This window comes from Strix uralensis, chromosome 4, assembly GCF_047716275.1.
Source record: "Strix uralensis isolate ZFMK-TIS-50842 chromosome 4, bStrUra1, whole genome shotgun sequence".
In the NCBI taxonomy this organism is placed as follows: Eukaryota; Metazoa; Chordata; class Aves; order Strigiformes; family Strigidae; genus Strix; species Strix uralensis.
In genome coordinates this window covers 37718436-37733799 of record NC_133975.1, presented here as the reverse complement: position 1 = coordinate 37733799, position 15364 = coordinate 37718436, and the positions used below count along the sequence as shown (strand labels likewise).

The 15364-nt window shown below is 36.9% G+C and overlaps 1 protein-coding gene across 1 annotated transcript in view; it reads left to right on the top strand.

Annotated features, from left to right (window-relative positions):
- TENM3 (teneurin transmembrane protein 3) overlaps window positions 1-15364 on the top strand; it is a 363886-nt gene that overhangs the window by 209859 nt on the left and 138663 nt on the right. The window contains exon 5 of the mRNA XM_074866418.1: window positions 13729-13966. Coding sequence (XP_074722519.1) covers window positions 13729-13966 — 238 coding nt within the window. The remainder of the gene's footprint in view (window positions 1-13728; window positions 13967-15364) is intronic.

Below are 15364 nucleotides of genomic sequence, written 5' to 3'. Positions count from 1 at the left end.
GTTCTAAAAAATTAAAAGAGCAATTTGATTCAGTGCTTATTATTAAATGGTAACAACTAAAAGAGGAAACTTGGAACCAGAACGTACCTATTTAAAAATAAATATTCACACATACAGGGATTTACACTGCTTTTATTGCCAGTTTAGGCTACACAATTAATCAGTGCTTCTGTTATCTTGATAATCTGTCTGCTTGCTGTTGTAAATAACTTACACTTGCTGGTGGAGTTGCTGACAGCTATTTAGACTTTCAGCTTTCAGAAATGCAACTAATTGTCTTGTGTTTGCGGCTTCTAAAAGCATTTGCTTCTGAGGTAGATTTTGCAGATAATGTACCTCAAAGTCTTCACTGTTTGTTTGTATTTATTTTCTTTAGATGTGTTTTTCCAAAGTGTGAATCTCTCTAATAGATTTAATTCACCTGAGACTGTAAAGCGACCCAGTAGCTTTTGCTGAAAATGTTACCTTGTTTGTGAGGTTGGTTTATCTTTGTGGAAGACAGAATGTTCTTCTGTAATGCCACATGTAAACCATGAAACCTCGCACCTTGCGGAAGGGTGCACGCGTGAAATTTTCACGCTTACGCCTGCATGAAGCCAGGGAAATTGGGCTGTAGGGAGTTCTGCAGGGAGCAGGTGGGATGGGTTGCATGCACTTCCTCACCCACAGCGCTCTCTGTGGCAAAGTGATGGAAACTTGACGTGTATCAGAAAAAATCTGATATTCTGAATATCCTCTCCCATGCCCCACTTTGGGGCAGCAGTGTGGGGTCGCCGCTCAGCAGAACACAAAGCGTACCCTTCCTCCTCCTCTCCTCAAACACATGGGTCTGCATGCTCTTCATCTAAATTCAGTCTGAGAGCAGAGGACCTTTACTCACCTCTGCTGTATCTGTTCAAGTTTCACCCGTGGAACATCTTTCGTTTCAAGAGCAGCAAAGAGCTGTTGGGCACGTAATTGATTCCTGCAGCCTTGGTGGGTATCATTAACCAGCATCAGCGGTGAGACCACTGGACGTACAAAGGTTCTCGCTTGCTTGTGATCATGCGGTAAGCCACTGGCTGTGCCAGGAATAAAGTAAAGAGATTTCCTGACTTACTCTGCTGCGGTCTTACCACGAGACAGTTCTCCCTCCTGAAATGTTTGGGTTTAGCCCCTGGTAGTAGTTATAAAAGCACGTTAAATATCAGACTTCTCAGCCTGAGACTGTCTGTTTCCCTCACAGTCGTGTACCGCCCACACACACGGGTTGGTTGTCGCCACTGTTGGGGTTACAGCAGAAGACAACAAGAAAGGCGTTTTCCCATATGATAGTTTAACCAGAAGAGGGGCCAGAAAAATGTGTTCAAGCGGAGGGGGTGTGATTACACTAGAAATAGAGGGGTGTTTCCCCACAAGTAGAAGGCAGCAGGCTTCCAGGGCCTCCAGTCGTTCAGATCTCCTCTGGCTCTATGTCTGTGTACGATCTTGTCTCCCTTGACTGTGGCATAACTTGCTTTATAAATCAGCAGTGTTACGTGGCAAGCAAGCTGTCTTTATAAGTGGTCTCCCAGCATACCAAGAAATGCTTTTGCCAAATTTGTAACTGGTGAAATGACAGCTGTTAGGTATAAAGGGAGTTTACATGCTTTCTGCACATCAAATCATTTGAAACTCAAATTCTGTTTATGTAGAAATTAGATTACTATTAGGAGGTTTCAGATCAATCTTTTTTTAAGAACTAAATAATATGCAGAATTTGTAATTCTGCCAGAAAGACGTAGAATTGTGATGAATCATTTTATTCAGCTTTTGCTTACCCCAGAAGAAGCACTAACGTCTCTTTTTCTGCTGCAGTTGCCTGTAAGGCAGAAGCATTGTGGAATTCAACTTGCATTTGCTAACAGTATATGTGAGATTTCATCACTTTTCACCGCACCATGGTGGTGATTTACTTTGTGTGTATTTGTGTAGTTTTGCCATTGTTTCAAAAACATTTATTTTAGCTCTGCTCTTTTGGGGTCTTTATGTGTATACTATCCAGTTGGCTACTTAAATCAAAGGGTGTAGTTGTGAGCTGTGACTTCTCTACCTATTATCTGTTCTGTTGGTGTCTGTCTTGGAACTACAGCAGTGTTATTAAAAGGAAGAGCTTACTACAATGTGAATCAGCCATGTTTTTTTAAGAAGCTTGATTCAGGCGAGAAACTGTAAGGTTTAGCTAGAAACTGATATGAAAGGTCACCTGCTGGAAACAGCTTTGGAGCAGCAACACATCTAGGACGTAATGAAAATATGTACAAGAAAAGGCAAAGCCTACAGTCATTTATGAAAATATAAATGGAATTTAATTGTAAGAAAGACTGATTTTCACAATTTGCTGTGTTTTATAAATTTTTTAAAAGTTTCTGGAATTTCCTCACTTTTTGTTTATTATTGGACATATTTGTTTATTGTCATTAATTATAGTACAGTCTGTTTAAGCTACTCAGCTTACTGCTGTCCGTCACAGCATTTGCAGAATAAATAGTGAACACACTAAATCACTCTCCATGTCCACTGATACCTCTGAAATTATCATAGATTTACTTCAAATGCTATGCTAGACATGGGAGACTTTTGTTAATAAGTTACATGAACTGAGACAGTCTGACTGAAAGGTAGTTTTTGTTTCAACTCTTAGCAATTCAAAGTTTGTGTTTTATTTGAGGGTTAATGACTCTTATCTTCCTTCTGAAAAGGGAAACAGCTGTAGTGGAAACCCAGAACATCTTTTAAGAAATCTTTCGCAATTGATTTGTTCTTTTTGATTGATACCTAACTAGTCTTGATTGTCATTAGAATAGAGTAAAATCTTACTAAAATCAAGAGGTTTTTTGTGGGGTTTTTTTAACGTAAGGAAAAAGAGCAAAATTCTAATTCACATTTAAGACTAAAACACTTATTTAAAGTCATTAGAGAACAATAGTTCCTCAGTTTGCTCTTGTGGAGGCCTCCCCCTCTTATGCATTTCTCTTCCCTGACACAGTTCAAAGAAAAAAGTATTTAAAACCTATTTCAGAAGCTTGGTTCCCTATACTTTTCCATTCTTTCATGATCTGCATATTCCTTATACTTGATAACAGCTAGATTAATTAATTGATCTGGAGACAAAACTTCATCTGGTGACCTACTGCTTTATTTCTGTCTTGCTCCAAGACCCCAGCTGCAGTCTATAAGAATTTTTACCTTTAACTCTAAAAGCCAGGACTAAACTCCTTTTTTAAAAGTCAAGGCGGTAGAGTACACATCTCACTTCTGTGTTTTCCACAGAAGTTTGGTTATTATGATTTTCTAATAAAATTGTATATGCTTTCCCATTTTTCTTAGAATTTTTCTCTTAGCTGTTCACTTTTGCATCTCTGTGTATTACTCATTCAACCTCTTTTCTGTACAATTCTACCATTTTTTCCCCCCATGGTTTTCTTTTCATCTCACTGCCCCTGTTTTTTTTTTCATTTCCTCCAAAGCGAAACATGAATCCCTCTTATCTGAGTTCTTTCAAATCTGATGAACCAAACTCACCTATTTGTGCTTAGAAGTTTTATATTGTGTTTTCCCATTCCTGGCTTATCTTTCACAGATTTTATTAGTGTGGCCTTGTGTTCCCAGACAAGGCTGAGCATGCAGAAATTGGTCAAGAATTTTATCACTTATAATGAACTAATTTGGGGGGCTTTCAGACTGCTTTTGTATTTGTAAATTTACAAAATGTTCAAGAGGCACCATTAACCTTAACAAGTCCATGACAAAAATTCAGTTGACTTAATTAGTTGAAGAATTTTCCCCCTGGCTCTTGGAATTAAGGAAATCTAGTGGCTTGCTCCTTCTTCGCGAATGTCAGCCATATGTCAGAAGTCAGGTTTAGTAAGTAGTAAAAGAGCCTTTAGATGCTATTTTATTTATTGGGAAGAAAGGCAGTTTTTTGCCGCACTGGTTGTGTCAGCTAAAAGCATTACATAATCATGACGAGTGTATTTTTTCAGGTTAAGGGTTTTAAAAGTTCAGGGTTTTTTAACCTGTACAGTAGTAACTGTGCTTCTAAAATAAATAGCTTTGGCAAATAATTTTTCTTGGAAGTGTTAAGAAATAAAAGCAGAAGACAAAGAAAAACATATAGTCATAGCTCACTTTGGATTAATGATTTTGGATGGCAACCAAAATTATCTAACACTTGAAAATGCTAGGAAATCTATTAAGAAGTCATGCATCAGACTGCACAATCCATACTGCACTCCAGTTAAACATGTGGTATGAAATGAGTACATATATTAACACACTGTCATTTTGCCTGAATCAGGATTATAGAATTTAGCTTACAGCTGAAGCATGGTACTTCTTTTATAATATTTATTTATAAATCACAGTTTTTGCTGTTGAAATTAAATGGCTATCTGTGTGTGGTATAAACATAAAGTACAGGATAAACAAAGCAGGAAAGGGGTTACTCCTTATCATTTTACCTGTGTTTTACAGACAGGTTTTGGCTACGTACTCAAAGATTTTTCAGATTGATTCCAGTCCGCTGTCAGCTGTTTAGAAAGCTGAGTTTTTCCTTGCCCTACAAAGTCTTCCAGCCAGACTTCTCCATTTTTGTTTCATTTTTTGTTTTCTTTCAATGAAAACCTGAATTCTCTGGTTAAAAAGCTAGCCTTCAATTTGTGAAGTCAAAACTTATTTCTCCACTGATTTCCATGAGTTATCAGGAAAGAAGATTATCTGAAGCTAGCAATAAATGCATAACTTCCTCAATTCTCAATTTCTTCAACAAGGAAGACGATGATCTGATTGATGAAGATGCAGAAAAGTCTATTCTGAATAGAAACAAGTGTGACTTTAAGTGAAGCCTATGGGTTTGGTGATCCCCAGCCACAGGGAGACTGCTATCCCCCAGGGAAAAAAACTGAGCCCACAGTCCTGAAAAACATCTGAATCCCACTGCAGGGATGCCGGGACAGGAGCACACCACTAACGGTTCCATTATTATGATTTGATTCGCTGCACAATGTAAACTGAACATCATTTTTGTGTATCAAGTGAGCAAGCTTTTGTCATTTCTTACTATGTGATAGCATCTTTTCCCAGTTTGATCTCCAGGTAAATTGTTGGAAGTCAGTCAATGACATTTTACCATTGGAGGGTTTTGTTTGGTTTCACAGACCTCAGGTCCTAAAAAGAAAATAGAAATAATGTCTGTTAGTATTCCTGCTAACTACTGTGAGGGTTAGCCTGAGGTGGAAGGAGATGGTGTCCACGTAATGACAGCAGGATTGTAAGTACACTGTTGCTTCTAGTTCATTCTGTGTGCACAGTTGCCATCATGCTTTTTATGGTTTTTTATTTCTTTTTCTTGTAAAGCAAGATCATAAGTATGTTACCCCAGCAGATTAAATTTCAATTTACTTTAGCAGTGTTTCTGTACTTTTCTTTTTTCATCTTTCTTCTTAAATCCCTCTGGGGATAAAGAGACCACTATTAGGAAGGTTGTTTGCTGAACTAGTTCCACTATAGCTTTTTTCACTGAAGCTGAAATATTTATCTCTGTTTCAGTTTTCATAAAGTGATTAAGCCATACTCAACTCAGCGAAAACCTTCAAAGTTTCAGTTTGCTTTGTTACTTAAAATGTCTGGCTTGTGGATGACAGCATCATCATCAGTTTTCCTTGATCCAGGTGAATTTGTTCTCCCAACCTGAGCTCTTTCCCCCCATACGCTTTTGTAACTACTTTCCGTTAGCTGATCTCTTGTATGGTACTATGGGCAAGAAGGCATGTGTCACTATATGGTATTTAAATGAAACAGATTTTGCCTGCCATAATATTGACCGCATGTTACATATGTATTGAAGGGGTTAATGGAGCGGTTGCAGGCTGGAGGTGGATGTGTTGGAATGCTTTGAGAATCGATTCCAGCTAATGGAAAAAATGTTTTAAAAGTGAGCTGGTTCAGTTCCCACAGTGAACAACAGAGAGTGGAAACAACATTTAATAAACCTTTCAGAAGTAAATCCTCTGATTTTTCCTTTCACCACCATCTGTGGAAGAAATGCCCGCTTTCTTCTCAATGGGCAGTATTTCTTCCCACAGTGTATTTGCCTTACTATGTTAAGTATCAAGCGAAAGCTCTTTATGTCTTTGGACAAAAAAATATTTGAAAAATATGTTCTGTTCATGTGTCCTCTAAGACCTAAGCTTTATTGACTTTGCACATTTTTGTTTAAATGGCAGGTTGACCAAAAATAACCAAACCTAAGATTCCTGCTCAACTACCCCAACTATCAGGTTTCCAGTAAACTGAAGAAGTTTTAACTCTATGCATCTTGTTGAAAATCTGTGTTGTACTTGGATTATGGGGGAATGTTGTATCTTTTGACTTATCTGTATGTCACCTACATTTTAAAAATTAAGACACTTATAACATTTGGCAAACAACCTGTTAGTTATGAAAAGAATACATGATTACATTTGTGGTTTTTTACTATGTAGTTCTTATGCAGAGTTGAGGGGCTTACAGTAATTTTTTTGCATTGCTAATTAAGATTATTATATACATATTTAAATTAAGGAAGAGTTTTTGTTTTATTAATAAACCTCACTGAAAAAATCCAAGTTTTATTTTGCATTTGAGAATGGCATGACTTTAAAAGCAGGGCATATTTGTTGTGAACCATGAACGGTCTTTATGAAACCTGAAGAAGATTTGTGAAAACAGCCTGTAATAAAAATCACACATGCTTCATAAAACACTACTTGATAGATATCACTTGCACCATTAAGAACTAAACGACAAAGGATGTAATTTCAGTTCTGGCATGCAATATTAATCGAAAGCCTTTAAAGCATCTTGCTGATGGGAACTATGACAACATGACATTGAAGAATTACAAACTAGAGACATCTATCTTAATCAGATTTTCAAAGTAAATGCCATAAAATAGAAAGTTATTTTATCTATCTTCACAGGGTCACATATCATATAGAGTGTATAGCTTTTTAGCTTGTTTATTCTAAAAATACCAGGGACAAAAAATTCTGTCTTTCAAGTAAGTTTAAAGTTCAGTTCATACACTTTACAAAGTTTCTGTGAAAAGATTGTTAGCAACTGATGGTTTCTGTTTGCTGCGGTAAGTTTTCTAAAACATTATGGAGAACTGAATTGGAAAACATAGCTGAGCATGCACAGATATTATGAGTATGAAGTTGTTGAGGGGAAATACTTTGCAAAATGGAAAGACAAAATTACAGGTGTGCCTTTAACCTGAAGTAACACTCCTGTAGATAGCACATCTGAAAGACACAGCTGAAAGACATTGGTAAAAATATGTTTTCTTCAGTTTCTAAAGAGTGCATTTTTTGTGCATGACTCATTTCTTTGTCTTCCAGTGTATGTTTAACTGGTAAAGAGCAGCTTCCTTATAGGGTATAGGAAAATCTCAACATGTACTTTGTGGTTTAAAATACCAATGTTACATGTTATGGACTATCCTACTGCCCTCCAGGGAGCTCCAGCTACTTCTCTCCTCTTGTCATCTGGTAGGTCTTAGACTTTTACCACGTGTGCACCATGAGACCATTTTGAGTTTCTCTATAATCAAATCAGACTTTCTTCCCTTTCACAGCAGAAGTCTTTATTTACCTTTAAAAAGTAAAATAATGTTGAGATTTAAAAATAGTGTAATGTGAATAACAAAATTCAGGTTTTCTTTATCATTTCTTCCAAACTCAGGATGTATAAGCAAGGCGATGCAATCTTACAGAGCATATCCTGCAGTTAAATTCAGTGGTAGTTTCTCACTGCCGGGTAGCTTGACAGGTTGTCAGACCCTACAGGCAGTGTACTGATGAGGAGACAAACATTGGCCCACTTTGATCAAGCTACTTGTATGACTTTTTCCTATTTTATATTATAATAGTATACACATACACACACACGCAAGATGTATATCTTGATCAAAGTGTCCTTGTCACTTCTCCACATTCTTGTCACCACGTAGCTAGCACAGAAGCACAGTGCTCCAAGAGGAAGTCAGCAGCAGTGGCTGTGGGTTAATTCTGTTTCCATCTGTACATCCATTAACTCTAAAGCAAGCAGAAAAGGATAGTACAGGCTGACAACAAATCAGAGTGAAGGGGCTCTCCTGTGGTTGTAGGCACTGCGTCACCTCATTTCTTGGTTTGACTGTGTGATTTGGATCCTTGAACCAGTTGGCAGGGCAGACCTAACTGGACATGGATAAGATTAAACAAATACTTGGGCTTAACCACAAAAGAAGCACAAACAGCAAGTTATCTTGGATCACCACTATAGCTTGTAGTAAATGATCAGAAAAGAAGCTTTGAGTCTTGCACACTGTGGCAGAAAAGGTACACTGAAGCAGTGGTTCATTCAAAAGTCAGATCTGCCTAATTACAAATGAACACTTAAATACACAATTTTTCTCTAAACCCATAACCTTCTTTTTGTTTTCATTAATTAAATACAGCTTCACATGAAAGGTGCTCTCAGACCAGTGAATTCCAGAGTGAATGGTTTTGCTTGCCTGAAGAATCACTGAAGCCCTGGCCATAGTGGTACAGGTAGCCTGTCTTACCCCTCCATAAGCAGGGACTTAAAAAAACAGAGCTCCTTTGGGAGCTCTAGGAATAATTAAGCCATAATACCCAGTCTCTTCAATTTGCAGGGATTTCCAAGGTAAATCCTACTTTTGCTTACCGTACTTTTGGAAATATGTCTATATGTCAATTAGGTGAAATTTCAAGTCCATCAAAGTGTTTTATTGAGGAAATCAAACTAGTTCTTATGGAAATTACTTTTGACTGCAAGCAAACCAGGGACCAGTGACCTGGAAACGAAAGGTTATCTCTTTTTTACCAGTTCTCTAAAACAGTCAGTCTATTCCAGCTGCTTAATTCTGGTGTATATTCTGGGTATTTGCTGTACCATGGCAGAGACTCTTTTAAAGAGAGAGGAAAAAAGAAGCAACCTGACTAGAAAGAGTTAAGACTGTCACAGACATAGATATTGAATTACATTATGCTCACATTTGAAATGTTTCTATCATAATGGAAGTCTTTGCTTTTGTGTTTGTCATGGAAACTCAAAGTTAATGTTAATTATACACTATTAAAAACCCTAATCCTTACCAAATGAAAATCACCTCTTTTTCCTAGATGAGTAGTTAGCTGACAGGTCTCAGTGATCTGTCTGTTGTAGAAAGGCTATCACACACAATGTGTAACAAATTCTTTTTTTCATGGATACTTGGCCTGCTTTCCTCCTTCTGGATTAACCCCTTTCCCCCAAATGGCAGTAGTTCTCATAAATGTCTCTCTCTCCTTATTTTTTACTTTCATGTATGCATTTTTCTGTATTCTTTCATATGCTGTTCAAATTCTGTAACAATTAAATGATAAAATTAATTAAATGTAAATTACTTTTTGAAAAAGAAAAAAGAAAAAGGTTTTGTGAAAGGCTACAGAGTGCATATGATTTACCTCTACAATTGAAATCGCTGCTTTGCTTCACTGTGCTCCCTCGGGTAAATAACAATTTAAATATGTTTTGAAAAATTCATGTAACTGTAGTAAGACAGCTTTCTACTCGATTTCTTGTGACTTTTCCAAGTTTTGTACATATGTTCACATGCATAATTACCTGATGGTGACTTATGCAGCAAATGCATCAAAAATGTGGGACTTTTTCTGTTGCACCTGAACAACTTGAATGCACAGGCTAGTTGCTGGGCCAATTTACATTTGATTCTTGCTGCAGCAGTCTTCTCTTTAAAATGAATGAGATTGCTCTACAATCATTAGGGTCTAGACCAAACAAAGTTTTAATTAAAACTTACCATTTTTAAACATAAGCCCACCTGTATCTATACCTGCTTATTTTTGAACCAGATATTCGCATCTAGATTAAATCAATTAGGATAGCATTTAAAATCCAATTTAAAGCAAAGCAACTGTAGCTTTCTGCAATAGTTTTTATGTATTTCAACACAGTTGCACTGCATCAGATTTGAATGCTCTTTCTTCTTTCTGATAGTCTCCTAGAAGGAAATTTCCAATGCGTGGTTTGTTGTGAGGGCCCTGGCCAAGTCCCAGGACTGCTGATCTTTTCACTAACCAAGGGAAGAACTGTTTACCTCTAGGATTCCCATTTTCCAACAAGCTGATTGATAGAGAGGAAGGAAAAGTTACAGACTCTCAATACTGGCCATCGTGGTACATGTAGGAGTATTTTCACCAGGAGTAGTCTCCAGTGTTGCAGGGATCATGAAGTACATATCTGTGTCATGGAACTCCCACTGTCTTTATCAATTCCTTAATTATGGGAAGCAAAAAAACACTACTTTTCTGGCTGTCATGCTGATTTCTCAGGAGACCTGTGTGAATCACTTAACATATGTGCCTCCATTTCCCTTCATGTACAATGAGAATATTTTCATAGTGTCACAGGTATGTTGAGAGGCTTAGGTCCTACATAAGACTGATAGCTTTGTGTGAAAGTCACAGTAATACTGAAAGCTGTTCTTTGGCTATTGACTCCTTAAAAGAGGAGTAAAAAAAGGGAATCTGGCTGTAGCTTAAGAACAGCATTCAAAACATGATTGTTGTGATAATTATATCTTCCTCACAAATCAGTGGTGCAAGATTGAAGTTTCTGTTAGAAATTGCATGGCAATCAGAAGAACTGTGGATTCAGGAAATCTGGCAGGTTGAAGAAAAGGTCGAAAGAGCAGTCGTCAGTGATCTCTCATTCAGAATGACAATATAGGACTGAGGAAATTTAGAGGAATATAGATTTTTGCTCTATTGATTTATGGAAAATTAATCTTGTTAGGCTCAATTCTACCTGTAGCTCTTGCGTAATTAGAAGAGGAATAAATCATTCCAGATTTTTCAGGAATTTCTGATTCTGTGGAGACTGTAGATTTCCTGCCACTTGAATTCACTCTAAAAAATGTCACCTGCCAGCATCTTATGGAGAGAGCCAGTGGGCTTTGAGAACATGTGATCTTTGCAAAGTTGTACTTGCTCTGCTCTCCTAGCTGCCTTCTAGCCTGCGCCTTATGGTTACAAGCTCATCCCACAACTCTTCATTAATTTTATGTTACTCTGTAGTTTCAATGTTAGTAATGTTTATACATTATATAGCAGAAGGGCTTTGTAGGTTTGTAGTAAATTTCTGGGGGAATAATCTAAATCCAAAACAGTGGCCTGAGTAGCTGGCCTGTGGGCTGAGGAATTCGGTTTCATCCCTCCATCATGTTATTGGTGTACTTACTAGGTCTATGCATTTATTTGGGGAGTGCATAAATATCCTTTACAGAGCCTTTACTATCCGTCTTCCTCGCTGGTAGAGTGTGGGGGAAGGTCTGATGTCTACCTGAGAGAAACCTGCAGGCCTGGCATAGTCCCCTTACTCACACCCTCCTTTGGGCAAGAAAACAATGTTGTTTTATCCTCTGCTTTGTCTTTAGCAGAGGATGGTGCAAGATCTTTAGTACTAAAAACAGTAGATTAAAAGATTGATTTTCAGCTGAGATTTTAAATGAGAAATTAATGAAGAAGAGGGATGTCGGAATACCATTTCAGCTGGTAGGAGCTGCAGAGGAGGATGGTGTTGCACTGATCATGGCAACACTGTTCAACAAGGTTAGGCAGGTAGGAGAGTCAAAAAAGGGAATAACAAAGACAAAAAGTCAGGTCCTTAAGACAATTGTGGTTAAGTAATTTATCTGATTAAAAATGAATTAATGAAAATTATTTAATATCACTTGTAATTTTTTCTGTACTGTTAATCATTTATACATGTGTAATGCATTTATGCATATGTGTAAATATTTACACAGACACATGTGCATGTATATATTTTTATATACACCTGTATATTATAAAATACAGGGGCACAGTTAATTCTGCACTAGCCAGTAAGTATCTTGTAATCTAAATCAGATAAAGTTTTAAGTAGACATGGGAAAAAAGTCTTTGCTAGTGTTAGTCTGTTAACTTTCCTTTAGCTGGTGTGTTGAATGTGGCTTGAAGCCCTTGGTAGTGATTGTAACCACATGCAGTGACACCCTTTGTGTCAGTGTTTGTAAAGACAAAGCTGATCAGTTGTATCCTTCCTGGAACGTAATTTTTCATTAATGTATTAGGGATTTGGTGTTGAAAACCTTATTGGCAATGTAAATGCTGTCATTATTTTAATGACAGGTTCAGCTTCGCTGTTGTTTGTGACAAAAGTGATATTGACCACACAAGATAACTGGAAAGGAGAATGGGGTTCTCAGAAAGGAAATTATTCCAAAGGCTAGATTTTCTGCTTAAGCTTAACACATCTATTCCTTAACATTCTCAGATTTTTCTTACGTTCATGACATGAGAAATTACTCACTTTATAGTAGTCACCTGTAAGTTATTGGAAACATCTGTTTCAACAGAAATACTTTTCCTGTGTACTCTGTACCGAGGTATTATTTTATTGGGTTTGTAACAATTTGCAGTTATAACCAGTTTCAAACAGAGAATTGCTTATGAAGATCAAACAACTAATTTAAAAACTATGTGAAAGAATTTACACTGTGAGCAAAGTGCAGGCCCTGTATCTTCTGCTCTGCTTAAGACTTGCACTTATATTATTAGGTATGTTCTACTACGTTAGTTTAGGAAATAGATTGCAATTTGAATTACATATTGTTAAGTGTTACATTTTTAAGTGTCATCAGTCATTGTTAAATCACAATAAGTGAAGTGTCATGAGGTTTTTTTTAATTTTGTGTTCATTGTGTTGTATGACAAGGTTTGTCTTCTATTTGTGACTTATTTACTACTGATTTTACAGAACGGATTGTTAAAACTAACATTGATGGAGGTATTTGATTGTAGGTTTTGCTGTTCTGAGGTTTTCATTTTAAGCTTTATGGGTGTTGCGTGCTTTGGTTAAGTCAAAAAATATTTCCTTTTGTTTTGATGACCTGACTCTCAGATCACCTGTGACTTACTCCAAACTGTAGTTATATTGCGTAGTGTGAAATTAGAAAATCTGTTCTGTGTGTGTTCTAATGGATGTGACGGTCATTAAGTATATGAGTCTTCTGACGTTGTAATCAGATGTGATTCAGTCTGTTAAATATCCATGAAGCAACATCTGCTTCACAGAGTGACCTTCTGCTAAAGAATACTTAGCGTCTATTAGCAGATCATAGTGCAGATCTGCCTTATTTGAAATGCACTAAACTAGTCTACTGCTGTTTAGCAACTAGCTTGTAATAATTTATTGCAGTTAAATAAGCTTTAAAAACTCCATTAAATAATTATAGGGATTATATGCATTTCGAAAACCTTTGTGTTCTACTGAAATTACCCATTTAATTTCAGGGTTGGTTTGTTAAAAAAAGCTGAAATCTAAAGGCACATTAGGGGATCTGTCAGATGCTATTTTCTGTAGGTGTTAATAAAACCAGATTAAAAAAAAAACCTGAAACAAATTAAAACCAAAAGCAATTTTACCATCTGTTGTATATTAATTAGAACTTTGTGTATCAAGGGTAAACTTGCTCTTAGAGAATGTCACTGAATGTCTGCTAATAGAATAATATGCAAATATATTAGACGATAGGATTATGTTGAATTTCTCATTCTGCTTTGGTTGTAGCAAATGCTAAGATGGTGTATAACGAACTTTAATTTTCTTTCTTCTTAGAACAACCTCCAAATAACCAAGGCCAGTCGACCCTGCAGCCTTTGCCACCTTCTCACAAGCAACATTCAGCACAGCATCACCCATCCATCACCTCACTTAACAGAAACTCACTGACAAATAGGAGGAATCAGAGTCCGGCCCCGCCGGCTGCTTTGCCCGCCGAGCTGCAAACCACACCTGAGTCAGTCCAGCTGCAGGACAGCTGGGTCCTTGGCAGTAATGCGCCACTGGAAAGCAGGTAATTACTTAGGTACTACTACAGACTGTGGCACTTCTAAATAAAACATTCAACTTGACGAAAGATGACCAGCAGCTAATACTTCCCCTCCTTCAGCAAACAAAACTGAAAACTTCTCAGTGCTACAACTATCCTCTCTCTAAAATTCACAATGACACTCTTTTCCCTTACAATGCCTATTGCAGAGTAATTGGACTCAGAGAGTATACTAATTTTTCCAGATGAGTATTTTCCTTCCTGTTCATAATCGGTAACTTTTGACTGTTGCAAAAAATTTCTTGCCTTGCTTGCCAGGTATGTTGTGTCAAATATGTGCTGCCATACAGATTGAATGTCAAGGAACTCTGAGTAACTTTTTAACTCTTGTACTTGGTCCCTTTAAAGAAATACCCATGTGAGACTAGATGTTTACTAAAGTTGCCTAGGATTTGGTGAGACAAAAGAATTTCCTTAGTTCTGGTATCATGATGAATTTGTCTTCATTCTTTTTTTGTCTTTTAGAATTGATAACTGGCTCTAGGAAAGAAGCAGCTAATATAAAGGGTGACACTAGCTTCTTTAGATGCAGAATGATATATGATGCAGAATGTTCTATAAAAAAAATGTATAGGACTTACTGGCACAGAGCTGAATTTACCTACAGTGATTAATTAATACTCATGTAACACTCAATCAGAACTAATTTTTTATTAACGAAAGCCATAATATTCCAATTTAGTCATCAAACTGAGCATTTATAACTGTATTGAAGCTGACAGTAATTCTTGAAAATGTTTATGAAATCCCTTCGGTTCATTCTTTGAATCCCTTTACATTATGTTTCATAGCAAAGTAAAGATAATCCAGCTGATTTTGACTAATTTAAAACATACATGACCTTAAGATTCTCTGTTAGGTAGTTTTGTTCCCATAGATGTTTCAGGCAACTCTTCTGTCAGGCTGTTGGGAATGGCTATTCCTTTTCTTAGTTTTCTTGGACCCTCCTGTATTGCTTATGAGATGCAGACACTGTGGAATAGGATTCCATTGAAGGAATTTCATCATCATACTCAGACAATTTAGAAGGAGTTTTCTTATAGAACAAATAAGGTTGTCGTGGGCATAAGATTTTTGATGTTTTCCAGACACTGGTTAATCTTCAGTAGATGGGTACAGTCTTTGATCTTTGTTCCTATTGCCATATATGTTTTTATTGTGTTTATAAAGAAAAGGACATAGGAGTTGAATGAGAATACCACTTCCAACCTGGAGAGAATATTTTTTGCCAAGTCTTTTTGTCTTTTACATGTTCCTGATGAAAAGCTAAGGGTATTTGAGTGTTCAAGTTTTGAACGCTTGTGAATGAGCTGAAATGTGAAAATTTCACATAAAAATTGATAGAGGCCCACTGTAGTTTCT